This window comes from Mesocricetus auratus, unplaced genomic scaffold (assembly GCF_017639785.1).
Source record: "Mesocricetus auratus isolate SY011 unplaced genomic scaffold, BCM_Maur_2.0 Super-Scaffold_100028, whole genome shotgun sequence".
NCBI classification, from domain to species: Eukaryota; Metazoa; Chordata; class Mammalia; order Rodentia; family Cricetidae; genus Mesocricetus; species Mesocricetus auratus.
This window is the reverse complement of record NW_024429209.1, coordinates 21,486,621-21,503,020: the sequence shown is the minus strand read 5'-3', so window position 1 is coordinate 21,503,020 and position 16,400 is coordinate 21,486,621. Positions and strand designations below refer to the sequence as shown.

The 16,400-nt window shown below is 50.8% G+C and overlaps 1 protein-coding gene across 2 annotated transcripts in view; it reads right to left on the bottom strand.

Moving 5' to 3' along the window:
- The window catches only part of Phactr3 (phosphatase and actin regulator 3), a 228,495-nt gene that overhangs the window by 191,187 nt on the left and 20,908 nt on the right, over positions 1-16,400 (bottom strand). Inside the window, exon 1 of one of the 2 annotated variants that reach the window (XM_005074501.4) lies at positions 4,762-5,259. The exons of the other annotated variant lie outside the window; for it this stretch is intronic. Within the exon in view, the coding sequence (XP_005074558.1) occupies positions 4,762-4,876 (115 nt within the window). The 5' untranslated portion in view covers positions 4,877-5,259. Of the gene's footprint in view, positions 1-4,761; positions 5,260-16,400 lie in introns of those variants that run through there. 2 annotated transcript variants of the gene reach the window in all.

Sequence of the window (16,400 nt, the reverse complement as noted above, 5' to 3'; positions counted from 1 at the left end):
CGCTTCCACGATCAACAGAAAACACTGTGAGTTTTTAAACTCTGTTTTTGTAAAGCATGTAGTTTTTATGTTTTAATAACCCTAAAAAGAAACTGACAAGGTAATTACTGCATAGCTATACTGCTAATTAAAACATGAAGACACTCTGTGAGGGGCCAGAGGGAGGTCCCCCAGAACTCAGGACTCCAGAGGAAGAGAACACTCGAGGAATGCAAACGAAAAGAACCATGACCCAGGCAGGCGGTGCTGTCCTGTGGCCGTCTCTGCCCCCAGACGGAGGACCCCGCTGAGGGATGGAGATGAAGGAGCACCCAGACCCGATCGGCCCGTCAGAAGACTTGTCCCTCTGTGGAGCAAATGAGAGAGAGGAGACGGGAAAGAGGGTGAGGCTGTCTCGGGGGTGGGAGGGGAGGCTCTGCCCATGGTGGGAAGACACAGACTAAGAGGGAGGCTTCAGGAGGCCAGGGCTGTGGGAGAAGAAGCTGTCGAGACCCGCTGTCATGCGCTAAAAGTGGGGTGAGGAGAATGCCACAACCAGCAGCGGCTCCTGCTGAGCTATGGGAGGACTGGGCTAAGGAGGAAGGAGGCAACACCAGCCCCGAGTCTAAGGGCCAAGCCCACACATCACCGTGCAGCTCTGGACTTCTAAAGCATTCCTTCCTCCCCGAGTCACAGGCAAAGGCGGCCATCTCTGCAGAGAGACAGCTGGCTGTAATCTCCTCCGAGCTCATTCCCGCCCGGCCAATCCCAAACCATATCAGGTGATAAAGGATAAAGGCCAGGGTCACTCAGCACCCTATACTGCGCAGGTGACCCTGCCACACAGAGCCCCTGACCTCTGATGACAAGATACCGAGCGGAAGACTTGGGCAGAGGTCCTGCCGGGCTGTACAACGGCCTCTCCCAAAGCAAACCCTGGATGAAAGTCCGCCCAAGGCCACGTGGAAACCCTTCAAAAGCACTGCCCGTGGCTGCTGGCTGTGGTCCTGGGACCTGGATCCTGAGGTGATGAGCTGGGAGAGGAGGAAGGTGAGATGGAGAGCAACTCAAAGAAACCCAAACAGCAGGAGGAGGGAAGACTACAGATGGGCGGAGGCCAGAGCGGGGAAACGTCAGGTCAGGATGGGGCAGGAGGTGGTCAGACACCTGACAGCACAAGAGGAGGAAGTTGGACCCCAGGGACCCTGAGCCTTGGGAGGAGGAGTGCTCATGGGATCACCCCCTGACTTGTTTCAGGCTTCACTCTGGAAGAAAACCCAACCCCACCGTGGGTGCTGAGTCCAGTTTACAAATGGAAGCCTACGAGGAGCAGATGGAGCTCTACGGTTGGGGCTGAGACACACAGAAATGGAGGACCGTCTTGGGAGAGATCACTTTAGCCCTGCAGCCCAGTCCGTGCCATGGGTGGAGACGCTGAGGTACTTGATACACACAGGAAAGTCACAAAAATGTGCTCCATGCCATTGAGGAACTGCAAGTTATCACAAGGAACCCATTTGTCACCCTTCGTGCTAAGGAAAATACATTCATGGCCTGGCGTGTTGGCAAGGGTTTAGGCAGTGGGTACTGGTGCTGTGCGAGCAGCTCCCGCAAGGAATGTGAATGGGTACCGTGACCAGGAGGATAACAACCGTGGCCCAGGCATTCCACGAGCAGGCATCTATGCATCAGATGGGCACAGGCCGGCGTACTCTCTCACCACTGTGCTGGTCCTGATGGGTAAGCACTGGACACAACAATGTTCCTCCTAGCTAAACTCAAACACACGTCCTTTGGGATGTCACTGCACGGCCGCTCAGAGGGGAGGCTGCTGTAAAACGCTGTCCTCCGGGTCCAGCAGCCGCCGTCTCTATCACATCTACTGGGACTTTCTGCAAAAGGCCCCTGAGGTCAGGCTTGGTGACTGTGGGGGTTCTTTTGTAGGAGGGGAGGTAGGAATGCTACAGAACCCGCTACTTCCTTACCTCCCTGCTAAGCATATGCCATTTTTCCTAGATCCATGCAGCCTTGTGGTCTTGGGCAGTGCCAGAGTATATGAGACCATGGGAGCCTGGGCGAGGAACTCCTTCCATGCTACTGTGGATAGTTGTTATCCATGCTGGGGTCAGACCCCTCTGGTAGTGCGGCTGTTTTAAGGCCACCCACGTTCCTGTCTGCGACTCACCCATGTTCTGTAAGGGAGCCCCCAAGAACTCATCGGTGCCTCCAGGTTAGATTTTTGATAGAATTGCATGTGGACTTGTCGTTGGCCCTCTTCAAGGGGAGAAGGACCGGACACTCATTTATGTCTCCCCAGGGCAAGAGTTCTCTCGACAGAGACAGACATAGCAGTATGGCAAGCCCCCCACAGCCAAGGCAATCAGATCTACACACCGAAGACTTCCCACATGGCACACCCCAGTGGCTGATTTCCACCCAGGGAGGGACAAGGGAAGACCAGAGCAGGGTAGACTACAGCACCCTTGAGTCTGCTTTTCCAAGATTTTTTAGGTTTTGACTGAAATGCCTGGGGTGGGGTGGGGTAAAAGCAACCTAGGACTGTTCTATGAAAGAGGATTTGGATGGAGGAAGGCAACTCTCCTGAGGATTGAACTTGCCTACTATGGTGCAGCTGTTGGATTCTGCATCGGGGGTCCCCAGTTAGAGCAGCAGGTAGACAGAGGGAAGAGACCCTCAATGAAAGGTCAGAGGAAAAGCTGTGACAAGAACTGACTGGAACAGAAGAGCCTCTGGAAGCTGGAGTCACGTGCACTACGGAAGATCAAACCAGGTGGGTGGGGGGCAGACCTATCGGGACACGACAAGAATTCTGAAAGGGGTAGCACACCACAATTTCGTAAGTCTCCCACCGTGAGGAGCATGCAAGCACCTCCACACCCCCCACCCTTCCTGTTTCAGGTTGGTGGGTCTCTTCCAGACTGGAGATTCTGACTCCTTTTGGCCAGAATTTCTCTGCTGAACACAATCCACGGCTGCTCAATTACCTGGCCCGCCGTTCATGGAATTTATACCCACTGCAACTGCTCTCTTGGTTCCATTTTGACCATTCGGACCAGACAACAACTCCAGCACATGTCCGTCTGTGGCTTGATTTCATCACGGGCATCGGGGCCCTCCTCCTCTTCCTCCTCCCTCCCTCTTGGATGGGCAGCAGCCACCTGCCAAAGCCTCCAGTGCCACCCACGGACGGACACATCAACTCACAGACAGCCACAGAGCTAAGTCCCCCATAATTTCCATTTCAAGTTTGCCTCTTTTTACTGCCAGGGAGACAAAGGAGCCGGAAGGATTATCTGGTAAGGGACCATTCATCTCCATAGTAGGAAGTGTCTGTATCTCAGAGAGGTGGGAAAGCCATCCCTCATGGGTGTTTCCTCTCAGATGACTAAGCGAAGGTTCCATTGTGACTTAAGGGTCTGCTTGCTGCCCTAGAAACTCCATGGAAACTAACTTGCCCTCCTGATGTGACAGAGTCAGGGGCTCCCTCTTCTGGCACAAGGATTGTGACCTGGTGTGACTACTAACATGTCAAAGTCCTAACAAAGACAACTGAGAGGACTTGGGTGGGTTTATGGTCTGAAATTTCTGTATCAGGTCCAGGTACCCACAGAGATACTTTTTAAAGAGGGGATTTTTTCTGGGCAGTTCATATGGGTCCTGAGGAATCCCTCCCCACAAAGCCAGCCTTCCTTGGCCCCTGGGATTATCTCAACTTTAATGTCAACATTTAACAATCACTTAATACCATTAAGACCCCATTCAGGGGTTCTCACATTTAGAGAGAAGTCTACAAAGGGAGGCAAGACATTATCAAATAGCACCCATGAAGGATTGTGCTTCATAAAGACACAGACCTGAACCCTCCGGTTGACACCATACACACCGGCTTTGATTTTTTTTTTTTTTTAAGATCCATTTCAGAAGCTCTGACTTCTCCCTGAGAAGTGAAAATTGCCTTCTGGTGGAGAAAGGTTTTAATGATCACTTTGCTTCCTGTGTCTCCATGGTGACAGGGAGCACACAGCCCACCCCCCTCCTGCTTCATTAGGCCTTTCCCCGGTCCCAGGAAAGTCATCAATCAAGCCGCATAGATGCCTCTGTGACCTGTTTATCACCTAAACAATCCCGGTTGCCTTGGGTGTGGAGGAGTGGACCAGCCCACAGAGCAGAGAGAAACCTCTAGCCCTGCAGGGTGCAGTCCCTTCATCTCCCCACAGCAGCCCCGTCCGTCCGGCACACCTGTCCCGGGAGGCGGGTGCGCCCAGGTGCACCAGGCCTTGCTGGAGTCCTGGTGCCCAGTGACAGCCCTGGGCACCGTGGCCGCAGCAGTGCAGAGCTACCCTGACCCTTGGGGTGCAGAACACAGGAACACGGGAGGGCCTGGATGAAGGACAGCGTAGGTACCAACCCTGGGCGGAGGTGGCCCATGGACCCTTCCCCCGGGCAGTCAGCTGCACCCCAGGGCAGCAAGCCCCTGTTGATGTGATGCCCACCAGCCGGCGAACGGGGCATACTGCAGAGCACCCAGCTCTACCCAGCAAAGCGGTTCCTCTCCGGACAAAGGGCTCCAAGGCGCCCCAGCCTCTCCCCCCCTCCCCCGTGATGGGGACAGGAACCTAGGGCCCTGGTGGCGCTTGAAACGGGCCATCCCCCCACACCCCCGGGGAAGGAGGGGAGCTCTGGCACCTAGGGAAGTGGTCCCCGTGCCACCTGCCTCGTGTCTCCCCCACCCCGCCTGGCCGCCCCCGCCTGGCCCGGTACCTGGGTTCTCCCCGGCGTCCGTGGAGGTGGCTGAAGAGTCGCTGAGGAAGCTGGGGTCACTCTGCGAGCGGCCCCGCGACACAAGGCAGCTGCTGCCGTCCTCGGATGCGGCCATGGGCAAGGCGGTGCGGGGGCAAGTTGGAGGGAGACAGGGAATCAGAGCATCCTAGGCAGCCAAGGTCACCGGCGAGGGGGCTGGAGGGGGTGTCTTTTTTTTTTTAAAGGAAAAGCAAAAGGGACCAGGAAAGGGAAAGAACGGAGGAGGACGCCTGGGCTGGCTTCAGGGTGGGGAGACAAAAGCTGTGCAGGCTGCCGCCAGGCGCATCCTGGCGTGCGCGGCCTCGCTTTGTTATTTATTCGTATTTATTCCCATTCTTCAGTTTATATTCCAGGAGGGAAAAAAAAAAAGTTGAACCAGGAAATAAAAACTTTTTCTTGTCAGTGTTTATAGCGCGCTTGGGGCTGGGGGAGATGTCCAGGAATGTCTGGGGGCGCTCCCTCCCCCCACCCACCCCCCAACCCCCCCGGAAAAAAAAGGGAAAAAAGGAGAATCTTTGCTCTTGCAATTGCTTTAATCTGAAAGCTGTTCTTGGAGCATCTGTTGGAAAACATTAGGATTCTCCCATCATGCCACGCGAGGGGCATGACGTCACGGAGCTGGGAGTGAAAATGAGTGGTCATGGGGAGGGGGGGTCTCAAGTACCTGGACTGCACAAAGCCAGGGGGACTTAGGCGCTGGATCTTGGGTTATGATCCGCCCATCCCCATACCTGGTGCTCTAGGACAGAAAGCTTTGGCGGGACCTCCTTCTCCTCACCCCCACCCCACTCCCGCCCACAGGAGAGGAGGAGCCCTGAGGCGAGGGCGGTGCCTCTCATGAATGCGCTTTCCAGGCAGATCCAAGGAACTCCTGGCTTCTGGTTAACCGGCCCTTTTCTTGGGGATGGTCTTGTCACCCTCACCTATGGCTCATGGAAAGGGGGTAGTAGAGAGTGCGTGGTCAGGGCGCCCTCTACCCATTCCTGGGGTCCTCAGTCCATGAAGAGGGCATAGGTGCCTTTCAGGCACCTTTAAGGCAAACAACCAGGGACAGGAGGGGACACCACAGGGGTCCCCTCTCCCCTCGCCTAAGGTGCTAATGAGTCATTCCCACTTTCCTAAGAGGTGCTTGGAGTTGGGTAGCTCCTCCCTTCCCCCCAGGAGTAGGAAAAACTAAGAAAGTCCAGTAAGGGATTGGAATGGGGCAGGAACCATGCTGTCACCTAGCTGCCCAAGGTGAGGACAGTCAGAGAAAGGAGAAATGGTTAGACTTCACCCCCGAGGCAGGTGATGGCTCGGGTCCCAAAATAAAAAAAAATGTTTTAAAATTCAAAGCATCTTACCACCCCACCCCTGCTGGTCACTGGGCATGTGACAGACAGGAAAGCCCTTGGCCTTTACAGTAGGTCACCCTCAGACCCTGGCCAGCCCATGCACTGTGAGGATGTGGCCTCCTGGGTGTTAAGTCCCCTGTCCAAGGAATCCCCAGCCTCAGTAACCCAAGGGGTCTGTGTAAAAGTCTCACTTTCCCCTCTGTAAGCTCCCTGGGCAAAATGATAAAAATAGACACGGAGCCCTCTATCCGTTCCACCCCATGACCTAGCAATGGGCAATGTTTCGTGATGGCAGCCCAGACGTCTATCAAATGATAAACATCATATGGTGGCTCCGACCTATAATCCCACACTCCAGAGGCCCAGAGTTTGGAGCTGATGTAGGCTGCACAATGGAATCCTGTTTCTAAACAAAACAGTGAAATGCTAAGAGGCACCGTGTGCCAGGCCTTGAGAAACACTCTTGAGAAAGCCAGCTGTGAAAATCTTGGAAGGGGGTCTCCTCTGACCCCACTAGAATAAGAGCTGAGCTTTGGGGGTACCTAGGTCAGAGTAGGGTCAGGACAGGAGCGTATGTCCAAATGGGTGCATCATGTGAGGTGACCCTAGATGCTCAGGATGGTCTAAAACTGGCCTGTGGGAATAGCTGCTGTGAGATTCAATGTTATGTGTTAGCTTTTAATTACTGTGACTAAGAGGTCCATGAAACAAAAATGCCTCTAACCTGCAAGCCCTTTGCCCAAGGACAGACAGTTTCTGAAGTGCTGGAAGCTATTGTTTATGGGAGATAACAGCCACATGTTTTCACTCCCCTAAACAAGTTTGTTTGGCCCATCTACACTGGAGTGTTTGATCACATGCGGGCAGGAGATATGTGGGCAGGAAACACTTCAGGATGTACACTTGCCCCTGATTGGACCTCTTGGGAAATATGGTAACCTTGGGTGCTTGCCTTTGTAAGTTTCTGCAAAATGTGACTTGTCACCATATTCTGGGAAATCCAGAATGGTCCTGGCCAGTGTCCATCATGCTGGCCAGTAGTTGATTAAAGCTTGCTTCAGATTCGTCTCAAAAATTGTGGAGCTGGCTTTCCTCTCGTGATTCTTGTGTTTAACATCCCCTGGCTGTGTACATCCTCTAAAAATCTACAGAACACTATATGCTATATGGACAAGCTTTGTAATGTGTCAATTATTTTAGTATTTTTTTTCTTTTAAGATGTGCCTACAGGTGTCAGGCTGGGCTTGGATCTGAAGTATGTCTGGGTGCCGTACTCCCCCCCCGCTGAAGCTCTTATCTGGCTCCACTCAGAATCAAAGGGATGTCCATTAAGTGAACATCAATGGAATCCTGGGTTAGAAAACACAAAACTGTTTTCCCAACTCAAGGAAGCCCTGAGGACTAATGCTGATGTCCTAGGAGCTGGCGTTAGGCAGGCTCAGTACAGTTGGTCCTAGTATACCTTCAGTGCACACACACACACACATGTGCACACACACACTAATGCTGATGCCCTAGGAGCTGGAGTAAAGCAGGCTCAGTACAGTTGGTCCTAGTATACCTTCAGGAACGAGATGCTGAGATAGCACACACACACACACACACACACACACACACACACACGTGTGCACACACACACTAATGCTGATGCCCTAGGAGCTGGGGTAAGGCAGGCTCAGTACAGTTGGTCCTAGTATACCTTCAGGAATGAGATACTGAAACACTGTGCGTGCACGTGTGCGTGTGCGCGCACACACACGTGTGCACACAGACTCAAGTACATATCCCCAGATATTCTGTGTACATGTATGACAGTGTCATAATGAAACCCATTACTGTATGTAAGTAGAGAACTGTGCTGAGGGACTGTTGACGGGGTAGAGTCCCGACAAGTTCTCTTTCTGTTTGCTCACGGTCCCACGGTGTTGTATGGGAGACTCCAGAGATAAAGCACTTGCATTCTGAGCTGCGCGTTTTTCTGAACTGTGTGACAGACCCTTGTGTGGCTGGCCCTGCCCTGTTGACAGAAGAGATAAGGAAAAGCCCACGAGGACCTTCCCACATTGTTCAAACTGGCTGCATTTTTTAAAAATTTATTTTTATTTCATGTGCACTCATTTTCCTGCATGTATGTCTGCGTGAAGACATCAGATCACCTGGAACTGGAGCTACAGGCAGTTGTGTGCGGCCGTGTAGGTGCTGGGAGTTGAACCTGGGTCCTCTGGAACAGCAGCCAGAGCTCTTAACTGCTGAGCCATCTCTGGCTTCATTCTTACAGAGTGCAGATCCATGGGTGTGCCCGCCCAGCCCTCAGATTTCCTGAGCATCCACCTTTGTGCCCAAACGTATGGTTCCCCAGAAAACCACAGTGAACAGTCAAGACCCAGCCTTGGTTTGGTCAAACTCTAAGGAGAACTCACAAGCGTGCAATGAGGTCAAGGGACCTCCCTAGAGGAGAAGTGAGCCTAGTCAGAAGAAGTGACTTCAGGGAACAGAGACTTGAGAAAACCAGCCAGTCAAGTCCTGGAGAGGGGACCCCAGACATAGGGAAGATCCAGGGCGAAGATCACAAGAGGGATAGCAGAGAGTTCTGTTATCTCTGCAGAGAGGCAGGGATACCTACTGCTCTGTGTCATCTTGCAGGGCCCAGCTCCTTCATCCTGCGTCTTCCTTGAAGGTTGCCTTTTGTTCTAAGGATGGAAAAAGTCACTAGTGACAGGGACATGTCTCTGAAGAGCCCTTTGGCTGCCTTTGGGGAGTCACCATTTGGGTAGAAAGGGAGCATGGAGGCAGAATAGGAGGCTGTCAAACTTGCCTACAGCAGGAGTCAGAGGCTAGCTGCAGAGAAGTGGGCGAGAGGGGGGCACAGAAGGCAGATCTGGTATCTTGATGAACTCTACTGGCGGGGGAAATCAAGTCTAAAAGTGACAGCAGATGGGGGGCAGGAGGATTAGAGAAGGGCACAGCAGGGTGGCACAGGGGTTTTGGCTCCATCAGTCGGGGCAGTGGTAAAGGCACAAACTATACAGTAAGACAGACCTGTCCTGCCCCAGGATTACACGGCTGGGCCACCCTGCTCAGGGCCCACATTCCCACACCTGTAGCGTGAACACATGTGTACCCTTCTGTGATGGTCCATGAAATGACTTGAGGTCTAGTGGTGAGTCCTGGCCCAGTGTTGACAATGGCTCCCACAACTTGTGCGACAACGCTCTACCCCAACAGCTACAGGTCTGTGCTCGCTGACAGCAGGCACAGCCATGATGTGAGCTGTAGGGAGTAAACAGCTGAAGTTCCCAAGCCCCGGGTGAGTGACCTCCTGGGCGAGTGACCTCCTGGGCGAGTGACCTCCCGGGTGAGTGTGTGCTGTTGACATGGGTAGAGCCATGGCTGGGACCCCAGACTCTCAAACCCATGGAGGATTGCCTTCCCCTGGGGTGAGGCTGGGTTGCATGCACACCTTCCCCTGATCCAAGTGTCGATGTTGACAGTGTGAGCGGAAAACGTCCACCCCAGTCCTCCCCACCCCCAGCCCTCCACATCTGCAACCCGGAGGCTGCTCCCCTACAGAGCCTGCTCCTGCCAATGCTAGCTAAACCCACTTCACTGATCCAGCTGTGTGTCACAAATCCTGCCCCTTCTCACAGCCCAGACACCATGCAGTGGCGAGCATACAGATGGCCCCTTGAGACTTTATCTCCTTCACACAAGGAACTAAGTATCTCGGCGTCCTAGAGAGATGACAGTTCAAGCCACCCTCTCAGGGTGGGGAAGTAATGTCAGCTACACAAGGATTTCTGAGAAGTTTGTTTGCCTGCCAGTGCCTGGCATGTGGTCAGGGTCTGGGGAATAATGTTGTTAGCCAGACAGTAGAAGGGATACATACGGGGGTGTCTGGTCACACAAGCCCTGACATCACAGAATCGAGGCTCCAGCTCCATGTGACCTGAGAGACTACTCCAGCTCAGTTCCACTTAGTCCAAAGGACCACACACACACACACTCACACACACACATACACTCATACACACACATACATTCACACACACACAGAGAAACACACAGATACACAGATACTCACACACATTCACATATACATTCACACACACATACACACAGATACTCACACACATACATTCACACACACTTACACATACATTCACACACTCACTAACACATACACACACTTACACATGCATACACACATACACACATTCTCACCCACACAGATACACACATACACATACATTCACACACAAAATCACACACACATATACACACAGACATTCACATACACATATACATACACAGTTACATGCGCACACACACACAGAGGACCCCAACAACCCAGTGATTTCTCTTTATCCTTGATTTGAAAAAACAGAACCAGGTACCTTCAGATGCTTGGGAAAAACTCCTCAAGCCACAACTTTGGCTGAATCTAAGGGGTCAGCTACTGATGTACAAAAGACAGGAATGCCCAAAGTTGGAAACTTCAGCCAAGAGTCAACCACTTCCTTACATGGGGTGAGCAAGCAGCCAGCTCTGCCCTCTGCTGGCCATTAAGAGGAACTGCATCAGACAAGGTTTTGAAGGCTCTGCCCATGTGACTACCAAAGGTGGTGTCCAGAGCAAAACCCTCAGGCTAGGGAAATGGTTCATGAGTTCAGTCTTGGCGACAGGGAGTTCCAGTCCCCAGTTCCATGCTTGTTGTCCTGTCTATAATCCCAGCATGCAGAGGGAAGAGATGGGATTCCCTGAGCAACCTAGCTAGCTAGATAGTCAAATCAATGAGTTGTGGGTTCAAGTGAGAGACCCTGCCTCAAGACAGAAGGTGGAAATGATCCCCACCCCAAAAAAGCACCAGATGCCAAACTCCAGGCCTCCAACACACTAACACATGGGCTTCCCTCGTAACACAGTGCACACCCACACATGACAGCAGACATAACATGCCCATGTTTCTCCTCAAACCAAGCCAAGAGACAGAGAGTGGCTTTGTGGTTGAGAACACTTGCTGCTCTTGCAGGGGACAGGGTTTGGTTCCCAGCACACACGTGGCAGCTCACAACCATCTGCAACTCCAGTTCCAGGGGGTATGATGCCCTCTCCTGACTTCATGGGCTCTACATGTGTGGTACATTTCTATACATGCAGGCAAAACACTCATAGACATAACACAAATAAACACTTTTTAAAAAGAATCCCCCAGCCTTGAGAGAGAGCACACATCTATAATTCTAGCACCCAGGAAGTTGAGGCAGAAGGACTGTGAGTTCCGGGTAAGCCTGCATCTGCACCTGTAATGCACAGTGAGCTTCATGCAAAATTGGGCTATGGAGGGAGACCCTGAAGAAAGAAAGAAAGAAAGGAAGAAAGAGAGGGAAGGAAGGAGGAAGGAGGAAGGAAGGGAGAAGGAAGGAAGGAGGAAGGAAGGAGGAAGGAAGGAAGGAGGAAGGAAGGAGGAAGGGAGGAAGGAAGGAGGAAGGGAGGAAGGAAGGAGGAAGGAGGAAGGAAGGAGGAATGGAGGAAGGAAGGAGGAAGGGAGGAAGGAAGGAGGAAGGGAGGAAGGAGGAAGGAAGGAGGAAGGAAGGGAGGAAGGAAGGAGGAAGGAGGAAGGAAGGGATGAAGGAGGAAGGGATGAAGGAGGAAGGGAGGGAGGAAGGAGGAAGAAAGGGAGGAGGAAGGAAGGAAGGAGGAAGGAAGGGAGGAAGGAGGAAGGAAGGAGGAAGGAAGAGAGGAAGGAGGAAGAAAGGGAAGAAGGAGGAAGGAAGGAAGGAAGGAGGAAGGGAGGAAAGAAGGAGGGAGAGAGGGAGGAGGGAGGGAGGGAGGAAGGAAGGGAGAAAGGCAGGCAGAGGGAAGGTGGGGGAAGGAAAGAGTCAGAGGATGAGTAGAAGGGAAAATACAGCAAAGCCCTTCCCTTCCCTGATCGCTCTCCCCTCTGAAAGCTGCTGGGCAGCCTGATCATGAGGCACACAACAGGTTTCTCACAGCTTCCTGGAGATGGTCCCTTTAGGGTCCTGCTTGTTCTCAGTCTCCCTATTAAATCCTGTAGGTCAGAATTCAAGGCAGGGCTCTGTTATCTTCCGCACCTGTGGCCCTGGCTGGTGATCACATCAGCTCTCTGATCCTGGTGCGTGGATGAGGAGGGGGACACCTCACCATCAGCGTTGCCCTTTGCGTGGCCATGGACACCCTCGTGTGGCAGTCAGTGTGGTTTTGATATGCTCTTCACTGCCCCTGGCATATACAGAGGCATCTGCGACAATAGTAACAAAAGACAGAAGACTAACAAGCAAGCAGGATGGGGGAGAACCCCCAACTGTAGCGAGCGCTTTGCAGCTACAACACTTCCCAATGATCCGGGCGAAGGGCTGAGGGTTTAAATGAAGACAAAAGACAGCGGCTCGTTCTTGCAAGGAGAGTGACATTTATTGTAACAGGAGCAGACCATTAAATACCAGTAAGCAGGCGCAGTGGAAAACTACCAAGGTCAGGAGCTCACATTCCCAGGGCCCTCTGGCAAAGGATGGGAGAACAACAGGAACCTGAATTTAGACAATAAGGATGGGCAGGAAACAGGAACTTGTATTCAGGCTTAACTGGAAGGAGGGGACAAGAGGTGTTTTGCTAGAAGCTCCTTGTCACAAGCTGGTCAGTAGACCCCCATGGGGGAAGGGTGCAGCACCCAACAACACGGATGGAAAGCACCCCAATCACCATTCCTGTATTTGTGTTATGGACCACACGAACAATCTTTACACTGTACCCTCAGAGCAACGAAGCTACTGATGAACCTGCAGTGAGAGATGGGAGATGACCACGCAAGGAGATGGATGGAGTGAGTCCCGTGAAGAGCACACACCCCTTGTATTACCTGCAGACCCGGCTACATCCTGTTCCCCGCCCCTAATGTCCTGCGGGGTCTGAAGCAGCAGCCCTGTGAGCTCAGTGACACACGGGGAGACGAAAAGTCCATGACTGAGGGAGGAACTATGAACTGTGCTCCCGGACGTCTTGTATGTGGGGTGCGTGTCCTGATGCAAAAAGCCTGGGAACAGGTGGTCTCGCCAGTTTGTCAGTTTGCCCTTACAGCATGTGAACAGTGACCAGGGCTTACAGTTCCCAGCATCACGGATGCCACAGCTCACAAACTCCACAGGACTCTGATGATTCCTTTGTGCAAAAGGGGGAAATGAGGGACCCAGCAACAGGCGCTTGCCCTGGATCATGATTGGAGCCCAAGTCCTGGCTTTAGCACTGGGCTCCTTGACACAATCCTCTCTGATACAGATTCCCTGAAAGCCCCAGACTTGATTGTGGGAGAGAAGAGAAAGGAGAAAGGGGAGGGTTGAAGTGGCAGGGTAACAGTGACAACGTTCAGGCAATGGCACGTCATTTTCCAAGGTACTGGGTGCAAAGGTGGCGATCCTGGAGTTGGAGTAGCTACCCCTGTACAGACAGCAGAGCTGAGATCTGGGGAGGGCTTGTGACTCACACTGAAGGTGCCACGCCTCACAGGGATTGCAGGCTCTTTTGCCTCCCACTGCCAGCCCATTCCCAGTCCTGGCCCATGTCACCAAGTCCTCTGCTGTATCTCTGGCTCACGTCACAGACATTCGCTCGACAAACAGATTTCTAAACATGGGCTCTGTACCAGGTCCCATCCTACTGCCTGCATGAAAGAGCAGGAGCACGCCCCTGGTCATCATTGGAGACATAGGGAACAAGCACAATGCCTGCCCAGGCTGGGGGATGGCGAGAAATGTATTAGCTGCTTGCTTCCCAGCTGTGACGAAACAAAATGACAAAAGCAGCATACGGAAGTGTGAGTGTGGCTCACAGTTCAAGGGTCCCCAGTCCATCACGGAGGAAAGATGCTGTCAGGAAGCAAAGACCAGCACTAGTGGCTGGCTCTTGCTTTCTCTAATCAAGTGAGCACAGGACAGCGCCCTGTGGGCTTCATGCTCCCACCTCAACCCACTTTAGAAGGTCCTCACAGCTGCTTCTGGGCCCCCTGAGACTCAGGGCCTGAAGACCGCCACTGAGCCTCCCCCTTCCTGGCGGGAACCTATGCACCCCACTTTCCTGGTCTTCTTCTCCACCCACAGGACCAGGGCTAGGACTAGGAAGAGGAGAACTACCAGAGTGTTGGACTCGCTTGCACCCACTGAAAGGAAACTCTGGTTCCCTAACCAACAGGCCAGGAAGAGGATCTCTCTGCACCCACTAGAAGAAGGGATGGGAAGGAGACAATACAAAAACACACTCAGCAACAGAAAAACAAATATGACACCACCACAGTCAGAGACTCCACACCAGCAAGACTAGAACATTTCAATGCAAATGAAGCAGGAGAGAATGACCTTAAAGACAGCTTCATGAAAATGGTAGGGGCCCTCAAAGAGGATATAGGAAAATCCATTAAAGAAATGGAAGAAAAAAACAAACCAAAAAAATGCAAGATATGGAAGAAAAAACAAACCAAAAATCCAAAAAATGCAACAAATGGAAGAAAAGACAAATGAAAAAAAAAAAACAAGAAATGGAAGAAAAAAAACAAACCAAAAAAATGCAAGATATGGAAGAAAAAAAAACAAAAAATCCAAAAAATGCAACAAATGGAAGGAAAGACAAAGCAAAAATTGCAAGAAACAATTTAAACAGTGAAAGGGTTGAAGACTGAAATAGAGACAATAAAACACACACACACACACACACACAGTCTTAAGGAAGACTGGAAAGAGAAAAGCTGGGCAAAGGATCAGGTACTACAGATGTAAGCATAACAAACAGAATACAAGAGATAGAAGAGAGAATCTCAGGAATTGAAGATACTCTAGGAGAAAGAGATTCATCGACCAAAGAAAATCTCAAGTCCAACAAATCCCTAACACAAAATATCTAGGAAATATGGGACACCATGAAAAGACTAAACCTAAGAATAATAGTTAAAGAAGAAGGTGAATAAACCCAACTCAAAGGTGCAGAAAACATATTCAATAAAATCATAGAAGAAAACTTTCCCAACCTAAAGAAAGACATGCCAATGAAGGTACAAGAAGCTTTCAGAACACAAAATACAGTGGACCACAAAAAAAGTCCCCTTGCCACACAATAATCAAGACCCCTAACATACAGAATAAAGAAAGAAGATTAAGAGCAGCTAAGGAAAAAGGTCAAGTAACATATAAAGGCAAACATATCAGAATTACACCTGACTTCTCCATGGAAGTCAGAAGGTCCTGGATAGATGTTCTACCAACACTAAGAGACCACAGATGCCAGCCTAGACTATTATACCCAGCAAAGCTTTCAATCACTATAGATGGAGAAAACAAGATATTCTATGACAAAACCAGATTCAAACAATAAATATCCACTAACCCAGACCTATAGAAAATTCTGGAAGGAAAACTCCAACCCAAGGAAGTTAACTACAACCAGAAAAACATAGGCAATAGATAATCCCACTTTATCAACAGCCAAAAGAAAAAAGGGGTGGAAATCCACATATAATTCCACCAACAACAACCATTCCAAAACAAACAAGAATGAGCAATCAATGGTCAATAATATCCCTCAATATTAATGGTCTTAACTTGCCCATAAAAAAGACACAGGCTAACAGAATGGATTCAAAGACAGAACCTGCTGCATACAAGAAACACACCTCAGCCTCAAAGACAGACATTACCTCAGAGTTAAGCATTGGAAAAAGATTTTCCAATCAAATGGTCCCAAGAAACAAGTGGGGGTAGCAATGCTAATATCTACAAATTAGACTTTAAACTAAAATCAATCAAAAGGGGTGAAGGAAGTCATTTCATACTCATCACAGGAGTATGGAACAAGATGAAGTTGCAATTCTGAACATCTATGCCCCAAATACAAAGGCATCCACATTCATAAAAGAAACATTACTAAAACTCAAATCAAATATAAAGCCCCAGACACTTATAGAGGGAGACTTCAACACCCCACTCTCACCACTAGACAGGGATACCAGACAGAAACTGACAAAGAAGCAAAGGGTGTAATAGAAGTTATGACCCAATTGGGATTAACAGACATCCATAGAACATCCCATTCAAATAAAAAAGAATATAATTTCTTCTCAGTGCCACATGGAGCCTTCTCAAAAATTGACCACATACTTAGCAACATAGCAAACCTCAACAGGTACAAAAAACTGGAATGACTCCATGCATCTTCCCAGACCACCATGCGTTAAAATTAGAATTCAACAACAACACAAATTGCAGA